Source organism: Macrobrachium rosenbergii, chromosome 1 (assembly GCF_040412425.1).
Source record: "Macrobrachium rosenbergii isolate ZJJX-2024 chromosome 1, ASM4041242v1, whole genome shotgun sequence".
NCBI classification, from domain to species: Eukaryota; Metazoa; Arthropoda; class Malacostraca; order Decapoda; family Palaemonidae; genus Macrobrachium; species Macrobrachium rosenbergii.
The window spans coordinates 39,477,307-39,500,084 of NC_089741.1; the positions used below are offsets into that span (position 1 = coordinate 39,477,307).

The 22,778-nt window shown below is 36.7% G+C and overlaps 1 protein-coding gene across 1 annotated transcript in view; it reads left to right on the top strand.

Moving 5' to 3' along the window:
• Positions 1 to 22,778, top strand: part of stet (stem cell tumor) — an 804,488-nt gene that overhangs the window by 189,187 nt on the left and 592,523 nt on the right. Inside the window, exon 5 of the mRNA XM_067132787.1 lies at positions 607 to 630. Coding sequence (XP_066988888.1) covers positions 607 to 630 — 24 coding nt within the window. The remainder of the gene's footprint in view (positions 1 to 606; positions 631 to 22,778) is intronic.

Here is a 22,778-nt window from a genome sequence, read left to right on the forward strand (position 1 = left end):
CTCTCTCTCTCTCTCTCTCTCTCTCTCTCTCTCTCTCTCTCGTAAGGAGAGAACTGGTGACTGATTTGAGTGTTAGTTTTGGGTATTTTTTCAAGGTTGTAATTCTCTCTCTCTCTCTCTCTCTCTCTCTCTCTCTCTCTCTCTCTCTCTCTCTCTCTCTCTCTCTCTCATGAGGGGAGAAATTAACTACTGATATGGTATTAGAGTATTAGCTATAAGCATTTTTAAGATTAAAAGTATAATTCTCTCTCTCTCTCTCTCTCTCTCTCTCTCTCTCTCTCTCTCTCTCTCTCTCTCTCTCTCTCTCCTCTCTCTCTCTCCTTGTTACATTTTATCATAGATTATTTTAAGTATCGGTTCACATTGAGAACTTGCTAAGAACACAGAAGTACTTTATCCAACCTTACCCAGCATTGATTTAATCTCCTGAACCTAATTTAAATGCATTTTGTAACTGCTGATGGAGTTTGTATAAGTTATTAATAAAAGATCACACGATTTTATTAATAAGATTTTAGTAATATAATCTTTATGCATACTTAAGTATATGTGCACATGACGTGTAAATCTTCAGTTTTCAAAGATATGTATTATCCTTCATTTCAGAAATGGCGTCAGCTGTTCGATAAGGTAAGTTTCTGATTTTTCTTTCGTTCCGTAGCCTTATTTTCGTGGGTTATTTGAGGTTGTACTGAAGGTTTTCAGTTGCTCCCGATTAGTTTTTTTTTTTTTACGTCCCAAATACGAAGGTCTTTTTAGCCTGATAAATATTTCCTTTGTCGAAATTGTTTTTTTTGGTCGCCAATTACTTGAGTGTATGTAAATTATCCGTTTTCTTTTATTGTCGCTGTACGATTTACAGAAAACGGGTGTTGTATGGTATACACCTTTATTCTGGAGGAGCTTTCATTACTGCGCTCGTGCGCCCATAGGTATGTTGGGGTCCTCACTCATCTTACAAAAGCGTTTATGTTTGAGGAAAGGTAGTTAAAAATCTGCTTCAGTTGTCTTTATGGCTAGTATGAGTATTTACTGTCATTTTTGCAGTAAAGTATTTATATATAAATTGTATTCTAGCCTACTACTGGTAGGCTATAAATATAACTAATGAGCCATGATGATACGGCTTAGCGGCGCATATTTTTCCAGATCGTTGACTGTTTACCAATTTCCATCTGTTAAACGATCTTTTGTAAAATAATTTTTATCGTAATCATTTCTATAACCACTCCCCAGAGTGCTCTAAAATGGATACATTCTTACTGTGAATCGTTGTAGTGTTCTATCGTGAATCGACTAGTAATAATTACCTTGCATAGGTAAACTTTGCATAGAAATAACCCAATATTTTTATTATTTAGAAAGACTAGGTTAATCTTAACGGCGGATTGATTTATATATTTTTAAAGCAAATTTGCACATTTTCTGGATTTTCGATACCTTAAAATTATTAAAATTGGTAGTTAATTTTATTGTGTTGTTTATTGAGGACTAGATCTTAATTTTTTTAGGCCAAATCAATTCCTACAGCAACATCCAAATATGCACATTGTTTAAATAATTGCGTCCTTATTTCTCATGAAGTCTTCGTATTTTAGGGGGATAATTCTCAGGCATCAGAATTGTGGTAGGGTTGCCGCCGATTTATTTTGGCATTACTGAATTAAAATTAGTGTAAAAGATAAGATATAATATATTTATACCTTCTGTATCCTTCAAGATATAATTTATTTGTACCTTCTACAGTACATCCTTTTGATGTAAAAACCTTTTCAAATTTGGAGAGTCCTCCATACCATATGTGATTTCATCTTCGTTTTCTATTGTTGGTTGCAAGAGCATTTGGCATAACTAAACAATTATGGATGGAAAATTTGATCAGACTGAAAAAAATGGGTAAGAAACCTTATTTGTGTCAGATTAAATATTTGCAGTCTAAGAAATATGGCGTGTCCTCAGTATTCTCGAAGACTTTTTTCTAGTCTTGGTACGGACCCCAGACTTAATGATTTAGGATATAGTCTTAATATATAAGGGGAATTTTATTATGAACAAACAATATCATATGTATATATATATATATATATATATATATATATATATATATATATATATATATATATATAATTATATATATATATATATATATATATATATATATATATATATATATATGTTATATATTATATATATATATATATATATATATATATATATAATATATATACATATATATATATATATATATATATATATATTACATACATATACACACTTATATATAATATATTACGTGGGGATTTCTTTACACAGTGGGAAAGTGGATAAGGTTATAAATTTCCAGCCTGATTTACTCGTAAATGAAGTATGAAGCGTTGGATGTAAATGAAAATTGCTTAGAAAATTTACGACTGCATAAGATATATATCAATTGAGGGTTTTAAAAATGTCAATTGTAGACTAATGTTGATAATGAGTGGCTTTAATTTTGTGGTTTATAGAAAAGGTTATCTTTTAATTTTGCAAATAGTTCAGTATAAAATGTAGAATGGAAAAACAAGTGTTAATTAGTTGTTTGGCGCATATAGTGCAAAGGATAGAATACATATATTTTATAAGGACACCAATTTTTTTCCATAAATTTTTATGCAGTTTGGGGGAATCGTAAAAATTCTATAAACAACGATTTTAAGTGATTGCAGGTGTTTAATGCAACAGCGCAGCCAACTGTGCTTTCATCGGCTAGGTCCTGAATCTGAATGAGATTTAATTTGCATAATTGATTAATTAGACTTTAATGGTCTGGTTATTAAAGTCACAGTGACGTCATATTTTGATTTTACTAGGTTTCTGTGAATATAGATTGCAGTCACACGTGGGCGTGTGCACACGCGCAAATACAAATCCACGCACACATATATGTATATTATATATGTGTGTGTGGATATATTTATATATTGTATTTACCAGCGTATAAGTTTAATCTTCTGCGAAGTCGGTAATTGAAATGTGAATTTTAGTTAGAATTTTACTTAAACTTGAATAAGAATATTATATTCGTTGTTATAAAGGGCAGAGAGAAACCCGTAGAATTATTTTAGTATATAAGTCTGACTTCGTGATCTGTATGCGAGCATAAGCGGCAAAAAAAAAAAAAGTAAAAAATGCACCGAAGTTTCTTCGGCGCAATCAAGGTTTCTGTACAGCGAATAATCAACGCCACCGAAAATAGATCTATATTTCGGTGGTCTCGGGATAATGCTGTATAATCCGCTGCTCATGAATCTTTTAACCACGGCCCGGTGGCGGCCTATCCTATATCATTGCCAGAAGCACGATTATGGATAAATTTAGCCTTAAATAAAATAAAAAATACTGAGGCTAGGGCTGCAATTTGGTATGTTTGATGATTGGAGGGTGGATGATCAACATACCAATTGCAGCCTCTACCACTCAGTAGTTCTTAAGATCTGTGGACGGACAGAAATAGTGCGGACGGACAGACAAAGCCAGCACAATAGTTTTCTTTTCAGAAAACTAAAAAGCAAAATTCATTTCGCTTGCTTCTTCCTCCTTTAATGTATGTACTGTCAACTTAAGCCGAATTCCCGAATTACTTTCATCACTGGACAAGTTCCACGAAGGTGGAAAAACTATTCAATACCTCTGCTCTAGAATGGAAGACTGCAGTTTCTGCAAAAATACAAAACTGAGAAAAATGGTAGATACTCCCTTGCCCTACTACTGATTTTGCAGATACTGCAAACGGGACCCCCTAAATAAAGCACTGAAGAATCTCTCTGAAACTGCAGTAACTTGTGTATTAGTGTTTCATGAGCCCAATAGGTGGCACATCTCAATTTCGAAAATTTTGCTGATACGGCAGTTTTCCATTTTAGGGCAGAACTACTTCCTCCTCTTCCCACGAAAGTTGGAAAAACTATTTAATAACTATTTTAAAACGATTTCCTTGTTTTCCTTTAATCTCGACACTTGCGGACATTCTACTAGATACTTGAGATAGCTTTATACTTTGAGAGCGTTAGGGGGCGCATACTTTCCTCAGGTCCTTATCGGGGTTTTAGTTCGGTGAGAAACTGAACTATTTACATCTCAGGAGGGGTTTAGGGAAAGTTAGTATACAGCGGACCTTAAAATAACGCGTTGGTAAATGCTGGCTCTCGGCTTGCAGAGAGAGAGAGAGAGAGAGAGAGAGATGCTGGGAAAATCTGGGAAAATCTGAAAGCAAGCATAAATAGTTCGTTCATTTAATTCGTGTATATCATGTCCAAAGTTTCAGTTGAGACTCTCTCTCTCTCTCTCTCTCTCTCTCTCTCTCTCTCTCTCTCTCTCTCTCTCTCTTTTCTTCCCTTTTTCTTTAATAATGCAGACTGCTCGGTGTTCAGCCTACTTCCCTTACCAAGCATAGATCAGATGACAGCAGGAAATTAATAATAATATTAATAATAATAATAATAATAATAATAATAATAATAATAATGGTAATTTTGTTGTGTATTGTGTGTATTGTATTGTGTGTGTGTGTGTGTATTTGTTTATTGATTTATGTATTATTGACTGATTGATTAATTGGTTACTCATTATTATTATTTTTTTATTATTATTATGTATGTGTATTATTGTTGTATTATTATTATTGTGATGCTATAACTTAAAACAAACACATTATGTAAACAAACCTAAGCCACGCGCATCTTAAACCCTGACCCCACCGAGAGTAAACAACTCGAGGGGCGCACCAAATTCCCTCTAAAGACTCCACCATTGTTTATCAGCCATCTGCTAATCTGCAGGACATCACTACGAGGAAGGCTTCCGAAGGGGGGCTCCTTTAGCTCCACAAATGAGGTCCTGGGACGTATCTCCTGTCGTCCACTCTTCTCGAGGGCTTATCGGTCCCCCTCTCTCTCTCTCTCTCTCTCTCTCTCTCTCTCTCTCTCTCTCTCTCTCTCTCTCTCTCTCTGTTTTATTCCCGGTAAGCGCGTCTCGATTTGGTAATATTTGCTCACGAAAAAAAGTTGATTGGTATAAACAAAGGGGTTATGCAGTAGGATTCTCCGCTAGAAAGTGAATGTTATTTTTTTTTTGTTAAATGATTTTTACACCTTTATTTCAAATGAACACAAACACGTACACAGTTATATAAAATAATATTTATATGCATATAGTATATATATATATATATATATATATTATATATATATATATATATATATATATATATATATATATATGTATAATATATCATTTATATATATATTATATATATAATGTATAATGTATGTATATGTATATATACAGTATATTTTATATATATATAAATATATATAATATATATATATATATATATATATATACAATATATATATATATATATATATATATATATATATATATATATAAAGTGTAGTGTATGTTCATACATATGAAATGAGAGAGAGAGAGAAAAAAGAAGACAATTGAACAGAGAAACGAGAGCAACTTAACGATAATTGCACGGTCGATTCTTATTTGCAGCAGAGCTCGTAATTGGCCGTAAATATGACTGGTAGATTCCCCTCGTAGATGTCGGCGCTACTTGACGCTGTAAATACAGCACGTCTACTTCAGGGAGCCTGTCTACATTTTATTAGACAGCTCTGACAGCCCAGGTCTGCAGTTAGCTTCAAGAGAGGTTTTGTTTATTGTTGCTAGAGACCCTATATATCAAATAACTCTGACAGTGATTTCAAGTCCGGTTTGAAAAAAGGGGGGTTTTTATTTTGTAAAATGCTTCAAAAAAACTGTAGATTTTTTTTTACATGATTTTTTGCTGAAGTTCTCCTGTGCTATCTTTGCAATTAGGTAAGGTTGTGTCTTTTGCATATCCATATTCTTTGGAAGATTGAATTTCAAGCTAGTGACCCCTGTGGCCTTGTTATATATATATATATATATGAGTAGGGCTCATATTGAATAATAACAACAATAATAATAATAATAATAATAATAATAATATGATAATAACAAATATAATAATAATAATAATAATAAATCACAATTATATAAGTAAACTATATTGCTGTGTAAAATAAACAAGCTTGTTGATTTTACATAGTAATATAGTTTACAATATAGTTAGTTTCAACCAGGCTCTTTAAAGAGACTGTGATTTCTTAGCAATAATAATATAATAATAATAATAATAATAACTAATAATAATAATAATAATAATAATAATAATAATAATGTCAGACTGTTCGCGAATTAAAATTTATATCATGCCACAGAAGTTACATTATTTGAATTCATCTGAATTCACTTTGTAATTAAGTCAGCTTAAATGTTTTATATTTCCACAAATGTCTAATTGGTTACGAATTATAATTCACATTATACCACAGAAACTATTATTTGAAAAAAAATGAATCGATACATCATCAAACTTCCCAGAAGGAAAGGCAAACTTCCCTTGCAAGATATCGCAACTTCTAATTGGTTCTGTGATGTGGTATCCCCTATTTAAACTTAATCGAACCGAGAGAGAATGGCAGCACAAAAAAAAAAAAAACAACATTCGCGGTTGTTGTAGCGAGGCGGTGAAAGCTCCCTCTCTCAGATTTAAATGGCCTTTTAAGCGAAATGTATTACCCATTCTTTTATATTAGAATAACTCGTAGTTCATCTTGGCCTTCTTCCTCCTCCTCCTCCCCTCCTCCTCCTCCTCCTCCTCCTCCTCCTCTCCTCCTCCTCCCTCCTCCTCCCTCCTCCTCCTCATGTCCTCTATATATTATATATACATTTTCCTCTTGGCTTGCAGATTGCTGTTACCTCTAATTGTTACCGTTGGAGAGAGAGAGAGAGAGAGAGAGAGAGAGAGAGAGAGAGAGAGTATTGCTGTTACCTCTTTTTTACTTGTTGTTGTTCTTCTTCTTCTGTAATGATGTAGTTCTCTACCTCTGGGAAGAAGGGACCCTCGCTTCAACCTAGCTTCAGTTAGTATGTGAAAGATTTTTTTTTATGCTTTTTTAAATTCATGATAGCGTTTAGTCTCCTTGGGCGATGAATTTAAGCGGCCAGTAGTATGCAGAAAGCACTTATTTTTGTGTGAATTTTAGTATTAGTTCTGTATCATTTTTATTCCTTCGTTGAGTCATTTCCATAAACTTTATTCCTCTATAAATATAATTTTATGTCGGTCCGTTTTTTCCATCCACTGCCAAGCCAGGCTTTGGAACTATCATATAACCTTTCCTCCTTTAAGAGACCGAAGGTCTACATTCTTCGTGATCAAGCTGTCACCTTGCCTTGTTTCGGATCTGGGCTCAAAGGGCCCAAGGTTGCTCGCGGGGTTGCATTTTCCCGAGACATTTACCAGTACCAGGACCTTCCCCTGTAAAAAGCAGGACGCCATATCTTAAAAGCTAACCATAGAATTTTCTTGAAAATATTCTCATCATGTTTCCCACACCCAAATTCAAAAGTAAACATTATTACCTAATCTAACCCAACCTAACCTAACTTGACCTAAGGGAATTGAAAACAAGTAAAAAATATGCCGAAGTTTCTTCGGCGCAGTCGAGTTTTCTGTAGAGCCCCTACAGCGTATAATCAAGGCCTCCACAAATAGATCTATCTTTCGGTGGTCCCGGTGTAATGCTGTATGAACCACTGCCCGGTGGTGACCTATCCTATATCGTTGCCAGAAGCAAGATTATGGCTAATATTAACATTAAATAAAATAAAAACTACTGAGGCTAGAGGGCTGCAATTTGTTATGTTTGATGATTGGAGGGTGGATGATCAACATACCAATTTTGAGCCCTCTAGCATCATTAGATTTTAAGATCTGAGGCGGACAGAAAAAGTGCGGACAAAATAAAGTGCGGAAGGACGGACAATGCCGGCACAATAGTTTTCTTTTACAGAAAACTAAAAAGAGTCCTTTCACTTATCTAGGATATGAAATTGATGCATGCACAGCCCATCGAGTCGTATACCCGACAGTACGAATTTTACAGGTGACCTGGGTGGTATCGAAATAGAAAAACGTGCCTTGAATCTTAAATAATTTATATTGGTTTTGTTTTTGTTCATTGAATTGTTTGATTTATGAAGGTTGAAGCTGGTTTTTTAGTTTTCTGAAAAGAAAACTATTGTGCCTGCTTTGTCTGTCCGTCCATACTTTATTCTGTCCGCACTTTATTCTGTCACTTTTTCTGTCCATACTTCCTGTACGCCCAGATCTTAAAAACTACTGGGCTAGGGCTGCAAATTGGCATGTTGATCATCCACCCGCCCCCCACCCCAATCATCGAACATGCAAATTGCAGCCCTCTGGCCTCAGAAATGTTCCTATTCGATTAAGGTTAAGTTAGCTATAATCGTGCCTCTGGCAGCTTGCCCGATATAGGATAGAGCCACCACCAGGCCGTGGTTAAAGTTTCATGGGCCACGGCTCATACGGCATTATACCGAGACCACCGAAAGATAGATCTACTTTCGGCGGCCTTGATTATACGCTGCACAGAAAACTTCGTTGCATTTTTTACTTATTTAAGGCATCAGGAATTACTGGAATATGCTTTGTGAGTTAAGATGGTAGTTCCCGAAGGGGGATAGTGACGTCACTGCACCTCACGCGGTGCACTGTAGGCATCACCTTTCCTTCCCTTTATTGTATCTCAATTCATATTCTCTCTCTTCCGTCTTCCATCCTTTACTAACAATTGTTCCGCAGTGCAATTACGATGTTTTCCTCCTGTTACACCTTTAAATCAAATCTTTTTAATCTCAATTTCCTTTCAGCGCTGAACGACCTCATAGGTCCCAGCGCTTGGCTTTTGACCTAAATTCTATATTCTGTTTTATTCTATTCTATCATAAGCTATTGATGAGATTTATTCGTATTAAATTCCCCTTAATCCAAAAATATGAAAACGTCGGTGAAGCAATCCGGTGGCCGGCACGCGATGTTTGTGAACGGATTGCGCGCGCAGCGTAGCCTTAACCCTCGTGAATGAGAGAGAGAGAGAGAGAGAGAGAGCGAGCGAGCGCATGGAAGTGAGCAACCTGGAGGCGGGAGCAGCAGTCCGTGCACGTCAGTCCACGTGCGTACATGAGGGCCCAAGGGAGGAGGATTCGTTGGTCTCCACCTGTTACGAACACTTGTTCCTCCGACGCCGAACGTTCACCTGTGTCACCGCCCCCGCGCGGTCGAACCCGTGGCAGTGCCTTTTTTTTTTCATTTTTTTGTACTGTTGTCACCACGGAGATTTCATTTGTAGAATCCCCTCAGCGAAAGCTGGGAGTGTTGTGGTTATATTCCGCGGAAAGTTATTGAATTGTTTTACAGTTTGATTACTTTTCTAACGTTTGTCAGCGCAGAAGAAAACGTTCGTGTTTGTGAAGAGGGTTTTAAACAAACAGTTTATTTATAACGGTCTCTTGGGCCATAGCTTGAAGTGCTGTGGTTATTTTCAAGCAGAAAATGTTTTTGCGGTTTGATTAAGTTTAAGTTACTAACGTTTGTCAGCGGCGAAAACATTTTGTGTATGTGAAGCCGGATTGAAACGTTTGTGAATGTTTGTGTCTTGTCGCGATGGATTTTAGGGATTTTGTTGGAAACTGATCATTCTTCCCTGAATATCCCCCACGTGCCTAGTGTTAACGTCATGTGGATTTTATTTGGCAAAATACAAAGTTCGTTTTAACCGACCTGGTTCTGAAATTGACTGTTATTCAACACTCAATTACTAATTTTATGAAAATCTTGGTTATCGAGATATATCATAAACTGATAATCAATTTTTGGGCAATATATCAAGTCCTTTACAACCTACCAAGTGCTGAAATTGAGTGTTATTCAACACTTATCTTAATTCTCCCATTACTGGAAAATCTCGGTTATCGATATACAGTATATATTATAAAGTGATGGTCAATTATTTGGCAATATATCAAGTTCTTTCAAACTGACCAAGTGCTGTAATTGGGTGTTATTAAACGCTTATCTTAATTCTCCCACTACTGGAAAATCTCGATTATCGATATATTTACTGTAAAATGAAATTCAGTACATTATTCATCACTTACAAATACCCTTGACACCTACTGAAGTTCATGGTGCTTTGTAATAATTGAAGCAATTATTATGGGAAAAGTTTGCGTGTGATTTTTTTTAACTTGGCGTCGTGTTGAAATATTGTTATTTAACTTTATGTTAACATTATCGTTTTTGGAGATTTTTCGTCAAGCCGTTAAGAGGAGAATAACAATAATAACACCGGTATGCGGCTTGACAAGAAAAGATGAATAACAGAAGAATTACTTTAATAGTCTGTGACTTGAAAAGAATGGAAGAACAACAGAAGAATTACCTTAATAGTCTGTGACTTGTAAAGAAAAGAAGTATAACAGAAGAATTACTTTAACCATCTGTGACTTGAAAAGAATTACTTTAACAATCTGTGACTTGAAAAGAATAGAAGAATAACAGAGGAATTACTTTAATAGCCTGTGACTTGAAAAGAAAAAGAAGAATAACAGAAGAATTACTTTAATAGTCTGTGACTTGAAAAAAAAAGCATAACAGAAGGATGACTTTAATAGCACCATTCCTTGGTGTCTGTAATCGATAAGTTACAAGTGTTGGCAGTCCAGAAAATTGTTATAACAGTGGTGACGTCAGGACAATGTGCTCCCAAGTGTCATGGGAAAGCTAGAGAGGTTGTGCTCTAGACAAGTGGCTTGCTTAATGCACTTGAGGGAAAGAAGTTGCACGGAGTAGTAGTAAAGTGTTTTAAGTGCTTGTTAGGTGTGAAGGCTTTAGTGGGATGTTAAGTGTTGGATATATACAAACAAATTAAAGGTATGTGTGTATGTGATTGTATAACAAGTGTCCATGGAAATTTATGCGACTAAAATGCCACTGTAAGTGCTGTGTAGAACACTTGATTTTTTTTTCTGACTGGCCTGAAAAAGTGCTTCAAGAGATATGGACTGACACAGCAATTAAGCAGCAGCGGAAAGAGAAAAAAAAAAAAGTTTTTAACATATCACTCTTATCCCAGTCTTCCAAAGAGAGAAAGGAAGAAGAAGAAGAAGAAGAAGAAGAAGAAGAAGAAGAAGAAGAAGAACAACAACAACAACAACAACAAACAACAACAACAACAAGAGAAAGAAGAACAACAACAATCAACAACAACAAGCAGAAAATAATGCTTCTCTCTCTCTCTCTCTCTCTCTCTCCAACAACATCAGCAATAACTACGGGTAACAGCAGCCTGCGAGCCAAGAGGAAAATAATACTCTCTCTCTCTCTCTCTCTCTCTCTCTCTCTCTCTCTCTCTCTCTCTCTCTCTCTCTCTCTCTCCCCAACAACATCAACAGTAACTACAGGTAACAGCAGCCTGCAGCCAAGAGGAAAATAATACTTCTCTCTCTCTCTCTCTCTCTCTCTCTCTCTCTCTCTCTCTCTCTCTCTCTCTCTCTCTCTCTCTCTAACAGAGCCTGCAGGAAAAGATTCTCTCTCTCTCTCTCTCTCTCTCTCTCTCTCTCTCTCTCTCTCTCCCAACAACATCAACAGTAACTACAGGTAACAGCAGCCTGCAGCCAAGAGGAAAATAATACTCTCTCTCTCTCTCTCTCTCTCTCTCTCTCTCTCTCAGTAACAGCAGCCTGCAATTGAGAAAATAATAGCTCTCTCTCTGTGATCCTTGAACCTGCTCGTAGCCCCGAGCTTAAGAGGTAAGTTGTTACGGACTTATGATAGACGGTGCCCGCTTCCTGTCGTAGCGAAAATGCCTTTTTACAAACATTTATGGCGTGTTCGGTTGAAATACAGAAGAGAAGGGCTCTCTCTCTCTCTCTCTCTCTCTCTCTCTCTCTCTCTCTCTCTCTCTCTCTCTCTCTCTCTCTCTCTCTCTCTCGTTTTGCAGGTACCGAGACAATTTTTTTTCATTTAACCAGAATGTTTTTGTGGTATTTAAATCATGTTGGAAACTTGTTTTAATGTTAAGAAAATATATTTTTTTTGAGGCAGTTTGAATTTGGAGATAAATGAACATTTGTAGAATCGTTAATCTACGAAGTGAATGAGATTTTGGTACCGAAAGGACATACAAGGAAATGTATACATACATACATTATACATATATATATATATATATATATATTTATGCATATATATATATATATATATATATATATATATATATATATATATATTTATGCATGTATGAATGAATGTATGTAAGTATTATATGTATATATATACACACATACATACATACATACATAATACATACATACATACATACAATCGTATAGGACCAAGGGAGCCAAACGTCATCTTGTAGTAAATACTCGTGGCCTTTAAACTTCATTCATAAGAAAGTATTTATGCAATAATATCTTGGCACTACTTTTTACCCAACTACCTTTCTACCCAACTACCGCGGGTAGGGTAAGGACGGTAAGGGAGGTCAGGGTAAGAGGGGGTGGGTGGGTGGGAGTGCCCCTACCCGCCCTTTAACAGGGCCTTTTAAAAACACCCCTTTTACAGCTACCGCCTTTTGCCTGCCTCGTAAGATCATCATCCTGCGCGGAGAAAGGATTCCTCCTCAGCCTGATTACAGTGATTAGAAACAACATTTCTAGGCTCGTAAAAAGTTGTCTTTGGCCGAAGGACCTTGGGACGCTTCTAGGTGCCTCCTCCTCGTCCTCTCTCTCTCTCTCTCTCTCTCTCTCTCTCTCTCTCTCTCTCTCTCTCTCTCTCTGTTATTCTCTGTTATTCCGTACCCATTCCCTTATTTTTGTTTTCTATGATCTCTTCTCAAAGTCATTTCTCTCTCTCTCTCTCTCTCTCTCTCTCTCTCTCTCTCTCTCTCTCCCTTATTTCATATTTCCTCCACCTCTCTCTCTCTCTCTCTCTCTCTCTCTCTCTCTCTCTCTCTCTCTCTCTCTCTCTCTGTTATTCTCTCTCCATTCCCTTACTCTTTGTTTTCTATGATCTCTTCTAAGTCCTTCTCTCTCTCTCTCTCTCTCTCTCTCTCTCTCTCTCTCTCTCTCTCTTCTCTCTTTCCCTCCTTTCCTCCCTCTCTCTCTCTCTCTCTCTCTCTCTCTCTCTCTCTCTCTCTCTCTCTCTCTCTCTCTCTCTCTCTAAGTCCTTCTCGTTCCCTCCTTTCCCTCTCACTCTCTCTCTCTCTTAGTCCTCGTTCCCCCCTTTCCCTCTCACATTTCTTCTTTATGTTCCTTTCTCGTTCTTATCCTCGCTCTTTTTCAGGCCATTTTTGTAAACTTTCTCTTCTCCCTTTCTTTCATTATCTTCTCTGTGTCGTGTCCTCTCCCTTCACTTTCTTCTCTCCTCCATATCCTTTTCCTCTCTTTCTTACTTTCCTTTCTGTTTGTAACGTTTCCTTCTTACCCCTTCTCTCTTCCTTTCCTTCTTTCTTTTTTGCTTCTTTCTCTCATTGTTGTCTTCTAATTACCATCAGTTTGTCTTATGAATATTTAAGATTATTATTGTTTGCTGAAGTTTGTTTGTTTGTTTGGTTAGTCAAAGTAAACTCATGAATATTCGGAATGCACTGACATGCCTTAATCCGCTCGCCATTATGCTCAGACGCAAGGTAGATCATAATCAATCAATAGATGAATAAATTTGTCATATCTGGACCCCAGTGGAAATATATAATATATTATATAATCATAAGCTAAGACGAACTGATGGAAATTAGAAGGCAATACATTAATATATTTATCATCTCTGGACCAGTGGAAATATATAATATATTATATAATCATAAGCTAAGACGAACTGATGGAAATTAGAAGACAGTACATTATTATATTTATCATATCTGGACCCCCAGTGGAAATATATAATATATTTTTCGAGATTTTCTTATCGTAATTTTTCATACAACTTCAAACAAACACCAACCGCGAATAACTATGAAATATACCGCTGTACCTTGACGCCGGGGTAATATAATCTGTTCGAACCTTTAAAAAAAAACTCAGCTAGGTGGGCGAGGGGAAAGTTGATCTGATCGACGGGTAAACTCAAGGTCACGTTGAACTGATTCGGATTTGAATTGGTCCCGGCGTGGAAAAGGGACGAATAAGGCCAATATCAGGCTTTGTTAATTATGGTTATTGTTTTGACTTATGTTATGTAAGCAAAGTAGATTTTTTTTTAATTTTTATTTTATTTATTTTAAGTGCGGCTTAACTAATGAATTGATATGATTCCTTCAAGATCTGTCGGAAACATTTGGAAAACACATTGTTTGAAAAAATATTGAGAGGTCGAATGGCATTTTCATCAAACAGAATCTATGAAATTGACGGGAGAGCACACACATACACACTCACAAACACACACACATACTGTACACACACACACACATATATATATATGTATATGTATATTGATGCACTAAGTAATTCTCAAGTTATATCTCGAAGTAACGAGTTCGTCCTAATAATTATCTGTATCTTTTCTGTAACTGATACAAAATAAGTCTTCGTTTTTAGTCCTTTTGCACTTCCTGTCGAAACCATCTGATTGTACGCTTCAGCGGAGACCAGGAAGAAAGTGCCCCTTGCAAAAGAAAAAGGAAAAAAAAAAGGGGGGGGGGGGTTACGGAGGAATTATAAGGCTACATGGAAAGGTAAAGTAGGTTAGTCATTGCAGCGATGCGAGGAAAGGCTCTCTCTCTCTCTCTCTCTCTCTCTCTCTCTCTCTCTCTCTCTCTCTCTCTCTCTCTCTCTCTCTCTTTCAATTTCAAGTTTCTGTTTATCTCATTTCTTTGTGCTCTCTCTCTCTCTCTCTCTCTCTCTCTCTCTCTCTCTCTCTCTCTCTCTCTCTCTCTCTCTCTCTGAGAGAGAGGCTATAGTATCCTGATCGTCATGATTAATAAAAAGATGAAGGCTTCAGCAAGATAATCATTCATTGATAATCTCTCTCTCTCTCTCTCTCTCTCTCTCTCTCTCTCTCTCTCTCTCTCTCTCTCTCTCTCTCTCTCTCATTATCGTTACCAAGATCAAAACTGACTCTTGTAATGTTTACCCAAATAAGGATTTCCAGAGCTCGAGGAAAATAAGACAGGTCAAAATAATCCCCCTGAGGTATCCCGTGACCCAGCCGAGGTCAGCAATGTTTCTTATAGTATTCTATTGTCATGAGTTGATGCGCACTAGAGCCGTCATTCTGGTAGAAAAAATGCGTAAAAAAAATTAAAAACGATTTATCGATCGTTAAAAATGGTTTAGCAATCTCATTTCTCCGCGTACGTGTACTGTCGCGGCAGGAATATTGATCAGATTGTTTGATGCGTGGTTTCTTTATTTTGTTTCTTTTATTTTTTACGTGCCTAAAGGGTGGGGTGGGGGGTGTTGGGGGTGAGTAAGGGCAGTTATTATTGCATGATTGTCTTAAAATGTTGCTGCATGGTATACGAACTGCTGAAGACAGTAGCCCAAGATTTTGAAAATTTTTTTTCGTGTCAGTATTTAAAAATTGAGTGTTTTAGGACAGCAGACAAGATTTTAAATATTTTGTAAATTATAATTTTTTCAGTGGAGTACACATGACCTTATAATTTTGCTTCAAATTTTGTTACATGACTTACGAACCGTTGAAGACAATTACCAAAGACTTGAATGTTTTTTTCCACTTTATTTTTATGACAGCAAACAAAATTTCAAACATTTCGTAAATCATGAGTTTTTGTTGAATGTTGAAAGGATTGCTGAAGACGGTACCCAAAGATTTTATATATACATTTTTTCATTTTCATCTTAAATAGAATGTTTTATGGTGGGCAAACAAAATTTTAAATATTTCTTAGACTATAAAGTTTAATTGAATGTTCATGACAGTATCCAATATGTGAAATGTCATCCATTTACCTGCGCATGCGCGGGCTTCTTTTAACGACTTTGATTAGTTTGATGTTGAAGAGTTTGTGGTAGAATTTCTTGAAGAATTACACGGGGCAATTGTAGCTCGTTTTGCCCCGTAATTCTTTTGTGAGACTTTGGTTTGTTTACGGAAACACCATCCTAGTGATGGTTGGCCGTAGGAAAATAAGTTTAAAAATTAGGATTTTTATCAGTTATTATTATTATTATTATTATTATTATTATTATTATTATTATTATTATTATTATTATTATTATTATTATTGTTTTTGTTGTTGTTATTGTTATCATCAGATTATTATTATTATTATTATTATTATTATTATTATTATTATTATTATTATTATTACAGAGAGAGAGAGAGAGAGAGAGAGAGAGAGAGAGAGAGAATGAAGTAAAACAAGACTAATAAGAAGGATGTTCAATACCCAAAACTCCATTAAATCTAGTGACCTTCTTATCTCAGTTTTGGAATCAGCTGATATTTTATTCATTTTTTAATTGAACTTGTCCAATTTTTGGACAGTGTCCTCTGTCGGTTCCTCCTGAACAATCTGTCCATCTATCTATCTATCTATCTTTCTATCTGTCTGATCTATTTATCTGTCTAATCTGTTTATCTGTTTTTTATCTGTCGATCTTTATATCTATCTATCTATCTATCTATTTCTCTGTCTGTCTGTCTGTCAGTCTATCTATCTATCTATCTATCTATTTCTCTCTCTATCTATCTCTTTATATGTCTATCTGTCTTTCTATCTATCTATCTATCTATCTATCTATCTATCTATCTATCTATCTATCTTTTTATCTATCTTTTTATCTATTTTTCTATCCATCTAATCTATCTATTTATCTATCTGTGTATCTTTCTATCTATCTATCTATCTATCTATCTATCTATCTACCTATCTAATCTGTCTATCTATCTATCTTTCTATCTATCTTTTTATCTGTCTATCCAATCCATCTTTCTACCTGTCTGTCTTTCTATCTATCTAATCTAATCTATCTGTCTATTTATTTATCTATCTATTTCTCTATCTATCTATCTGATTTATCTATCTATCCATCTATCCATCCAAACACACACATTTAACAAAAACATCCCTCCTTCGTCACGCTGAAGGTGTTCTTGGGCGTCACCGTTCTTCGTGCAATAATATCTGTTGTCGCTGTCGACGCTTTTAAATCTTGTCTTGGCAAATTCAGGATGTCGCCATTATTAAGAGTCTTCGGCCCTGAACCAGCGGCAAGCATCTGATCGTAAAAGATTCTGACGTCATCGTAATTGAGTGGGGCGACTTCAACATGTCAACGATTATTTGGGAATAATTTTTTTCTTCCGCGAATGTCGATTTCCTTTGTGCCTTGAGGGGGACGGAGAGAGAGAGAGAGAGAGAGAGAGAGAGAGATTAGGAGGAAGAAGAAAAGGTGGAAAATACCTTGAAAATAATAACAGGAGAAGAATAGTGGAGAGAGAGAGAGAGAGAGAGATCTTTGAATAAAGAAAACAAGACGTAGATTTTACACCAAGAATTATTTTTTCTGCTAAAGAGAGAGAGAGAGAGAGAGAGAGAGAGAGAGAGATTAGGAGGAGGAAGAGGAGAAGGTGGAAAATACCTTGAAAATAACAGGAGAAGAATAGTTGAGAGAGAGAGAGAGAGAGAGAGAGAGAGAGAGAGAGAGAGAGAGAGAAACACCTTGCAGAAAATATCACAAAATAAGAAAACTTAAGGGTAAATTTTGTCTCTTTAATGACACACTAATTATAATTTCAACTAAGGGGGGCTGGGTACGGGGAAGCCTTCGCGGGGGGGTGGGGGAGCGTTTAGCGAAGTAGCTAATGGGATGTCACTGAGGACATCATTCTGACATCACTCAACGTCTAGCTGACGTCTGTCACTGTCATTCTACGTCACCATAAATTATGATGATTTTTAAAAGATATTGTGACTTAAATATGTCACCACTGTTCCCACGTCAAAATATGTCACAGTCACTTCGAGATGAAACGTTAATAAAGTTATTATGATGTCATATGTTGTGATGATAATTGTGACGGCAGAATTGATCATCGTCCGGAATTATGATCATTATAGTTTCGGAATATGTGATTGGTATTTGAATAATTTTGCAGTGGTATTTTAATAATTTTTTAATGGTATTTTGAAAATTTTTAATGGTAGTTTAATAATTTTCCAATGGTATTTTAATATCTTTTCAATGGTATTTTAATGGTTTTTTAATTTTATGTATTTTTATATGAATACAGACGCGATTCAGATTTTTAATATTTTTCAAAGTATTTTAGTCTTTTTTATATGGCTCTTCAGACACGATTCATATTTTAAATATTTTTCAAAGTATTTTAAGTATTTATATGACTACAGACACGATTTATATGGCTCATTCATAAGTTTAAGTTTTTTTTAACAATCATTTATCATCAATATTGACAATAGCCAGTCAAAATCAAAGTCAGACTCTCTCTCTCTCTCTCTCTCTCTCTCTCTCTCTCTCTCTCTCTCTCTCTCTCTCTCTCTCTCTCTCTCTCTCTCTAACAGAATAAATAATTCTTGTGTAAATCTCTCTCTCTGACAGAATAAATAATTCTTGTGTAAATTTCTCTCTCTCTCTCTCTCTCTCTCTCTCTCTCTCTCTCTCTCTCTCTCTCTCTCTCTCTCTCTCTCTCTCTGACAGAATAAATAATTCTTGTGTAAATTTACCTTTATCTCTCTCTCTCTGACAGAATAAATAATTCTTGGTGTAAAATTTACCTCTCTCTCTCTCTCTCTCTCTCTCTCTCTCTCTCTCTCTCTCTCTCTCTCTCTCTCTCTCTCTCTCTCACAGAATAAATAATTCTTGGTGTAAAATTTCTCTCTCTCTCTCTCTCTCTCTATCTCTCTCTCTCTCTCTCTCTCTCTCTCTCTCTCTCTCTCTCTCTCTCTGACAGAATAAATAATTCTTGGTGTAAAATTTACCTTTATCTCTCTCTCTCTCTCTGACAGAATAAATAATTCTTGGTGTGAAATTTACCTCTCTTTCTCTCTCTCTCTCTCTCTCTCTCTCTCTCTCTCTGACAGAATGAATAATTCTTGATGTAAAATTTACCTTTATCACACACTCTCTCTCTCTCTCTCTCTCTCTCTCTCTCTCTCTCTCTCTCTCTCTCTCTCTCTCTCTCTCTCGCCTTTCGAGACCTCAAATTTCACCGGTTAAAGAGCGTTATTCCTCACCCTCTTTTTTTTTTTATAGTAAGCGATCGAGAGAGCGAGAGAGCAGGTCTTGACGGGGGCAGTTTATTATACAGGAAACTTCTGCTGCTGCCATTACACAAACAAACCGGTTTCCTGACGAAGCGCAGACGGCGATGGGGGTGGCGTGTGAGGACAAGGTTATCTTCTTCTGCCTTCGGATGTGAGAAAATCGGAGTTTTATGCCGTTTGCCTCCCCCCCCCCTCCCCCCCTCGCCATTATCGGTTATTTCGGATCAAGGTTGTATGTGTGTGTGTGTGTGTGTGTGTGTGTGTGTGTGTGGTGTGGAAAGAGTTTGGTGGGGTTATTCTTGTTGTAAAGAGGAACCTCGTTGTTTTCGAGGTGTGGGGGTTCTCTTGTTTTAAAGAGGCTGTGTGCCTCTTGTTGTAAAGAGGTGTAGGGTTTCTCTTGTTTTAAAGAGGTTGTGTTCCTCTTGTTATAAAGAGGTAGGGTTCCTGTTGTTTTAAAGAGGTTGTGTTCCTCTTGTAAAGATGTAGGGTTCCTCTTGTTTTAGAGAGGTTGTGTTCCTCTTGTTGTAAAGAGGTTGTGTTCTTCTTTTTGTGAAGAGGTTGTGTTCCTATTGTTTTAAAGAGGTTGTGTTCCTCTTGTTGTAAAGAGGTTGTGTTCCTCTTGTTGTAAAGAGGTTGTGTTCCTCTTGTTATAAAGAGGTAGGGTTCCTGTTGTTTTAAAGAGGTAGGGTTCCTCTTGTTATAAAGAGGTTATGTTCCTCTTGTTTAAAGATGAACCCCACTGTTAAAAAGACGTTGGGTTCCTCTTGTTGGAAACTGGGTTTTTGTTGTGAAGAGAAACTTCGTTGTTATAAAGGTGTGGGGTTCCTCTTGTCAAAAAGAGATGAGGTTCCTCTTGTCAAAAGGAGGCGAGGTTCCTCTTGTCAAAAGAGGTGAGGTTCCTCTTGTCAAAGAGAGGTGAGGTTCCTCTTGTCAAAAAGAGGTGAGGTTCCTCTTGTCAAAAAGAGGTAGGTACCTCTTGTTGTAAAATGGTTGGTTTCCCCATTTTTTGTGAAGGGATGGGATTCCTCATGTTATAAAAGGTTGGGTGTTCCCCTTGTTGTAAAGAGCTTGTGTTTCTAGGGTTGTGGGAGGTACTACACGTTTTTTCTTGAAGCATTTAATTGAAGTTATTTTGGATTGGATAATACGTTCTGCAAGGAGGAATTATGGATTTCTTTTTATTATATGGGCATTTTGAAGACTACTTATAAGTAATGTTATTCAGTTAATGTGATTTTTTTTTATTTTACCACACATTTGTGAAAGGACTGCCATCTCTCTCTCTCTCTCTCTCTCTCTCTCTCTCTCTCTCTCTCTCTCTCTCTCTCTCTCTCTCTGACAGAAAAAAATAAGAATTCTTGGTGTAATATCTATCTCCTATTTTCTTGATTGCAATTTCTCTCTCTCTCTCTCTCTCTCTCTCTCTCTCTTTGAAAGAAAAATAAATCATGGTAAAATGTACCTCCTGTTTTCTTGATTGGAAACTAACTCTCTCTCTCTCTCTCTCTCTCTCTCTCTCTCTCTCTCTCTCTCTCTCTCTCTCTCTCTCTCTCTCTCTCTCTCTCTCAGAATTCAATAATATTTCCAGGCAGATTAACCACTTTTTAAACTAACCCCCCAAACTATGAAAAAAAAACTGACTCACTTATAATACTCGCTTATAATACTTACAAAGACATTGTTTTTTTTATCAGAAACCTAAATATCTGCTGCGGATAAAATATTGATTAAGGTCCTATGTGACAGATTCAGATTAAAGATAAGTCAGTTGCTACTAGTGATTATAACATTGTCATTATCAACTTCATCATTGCAATTGCTACAGTGATAAATTAATTATCTCCCGCAAGACAGGGTATAATCAAAGCCACCGAAAATAGATCTATCTTTCGGTGGTCTCGGCATAATGCTGTATGAGCCGCGGCTCATGAAACTTTAACCACTGTCCGGTGGTGGCCCATCCTATATCGTTGCTAGGAGCACGATTATGGCTAACTTTAATCTTAAATAAAATAAAAAACTACTGAGGCTAGAGGGCTGCAATTTGGTACGTTTGATGACTGGAGGGTGGATGATCAACATACTAACATACCAATTGGCTGCCCTCTAGCCTCTGTAGTTTTTAAGATCTGAGGGCGGACAGAAAAAGTGCGGACAGAATAAAGTGCGGACGGACAGACAAAGCCGGTGCAGTAGTTTTCTTTTACAGAAAACTAAAAGTGTCGTAATATCGTGTAGATTATTTGTAGAGATTGAAAAAAAATATATGAAGAATGGAAAGGTTCTTTACCAAGAATTAAAACGTGTATTGTATTCTTATTCTTCTGCCACATTGACCATCAGTATTTGTAATTATGAAGAAAATGACAAAATCAGAGACAATGATTTATTGTCTTGAAAAGGTGAATTCACTCTGTTATTCGTTTTATTTTATAATATATATATATATATATATATATATATATATATATATATATATACATATATATATATATATATATATACATATATGTGTGTGTGTGTATGTGTATTTATATATATGTATATATATATGTATATATATATATATATATATATATATATATATACAGTATATATATATTGAAAAATACTAAAAAGAAAAAAAATTATATAACGTAATTGTTTGGGAAAAAAGCGAAACTGACAATAACAGTGGTTATTTATTGTATGATCTGAGAAATCTCTGCTTATACAGCCTTCGTAATACTCAAATTCTCACCCCAAGGCTTTAATTACTTAAATACCTCAGTCAGGAAGTGAAGAATGGAGATAAAAATAAAGCAGTGAATCACTTCAGTCACTGCAGCTGCCGTATCTGCGTCGGTATAGATGGGAGAGATTTTGGGCTTGGGAGGAAGTTAGGGGAGGGGAGGGGGATCGGTGTACATTGCCTTGAGAAGGATGATGATGGAGAGTTACAGATGGGGAGGGAGGAAGGGGGTGGGGGAAAGGAGGGAAACATCCCCCAGATTTGGGAGAGGGGAGTGAGGAGAGGGGGAAGGGGATGTACATTGCCTTGAGAAGGGTGGTGATAGAGAGTTATAACTGGGGGAGAGAGAAAATGGTGGGGGAAAGGATTGAAACCCCCTTCCCAAATTTAGGCCGTGGGGGAGTGAAGGGGAGGGCGAAGGGGGTGTGCATTGCCTTGAGAAAGATGGTGATAGAGAGTTACAGAAACCCCCCCCTTCCAGATTTGGGCGGTGGGGGAGTGAGGGGTAGGGGGAAGAGCATGTACATTGCCTTGAGAAGGATGATGATGGAGAGTTATAACTGGGGGAGTGAGAAAGGGGTGGGGGAAAGGAGGGGGAAACCCCCTCCCTCTTCTAGCTGGGCGAGGGAAACCCCCCTCCCCTACCAGCTAATCATTTTCCTAGATCTGCTACTACTCTCTCTCTCTCTCTCTCTCTCTCTCTCTCTCTCTCTCTCTCTCTCTCTCACATACACACGCATACACACACAACCTTCCTGACGAAGATGTTATCGCTGAACATCGCAGCGGAAGGGTTGACATCTCCCTTGAACTCCTGAGAGACGGCGATGTGTGGCCGAGGGCATGGC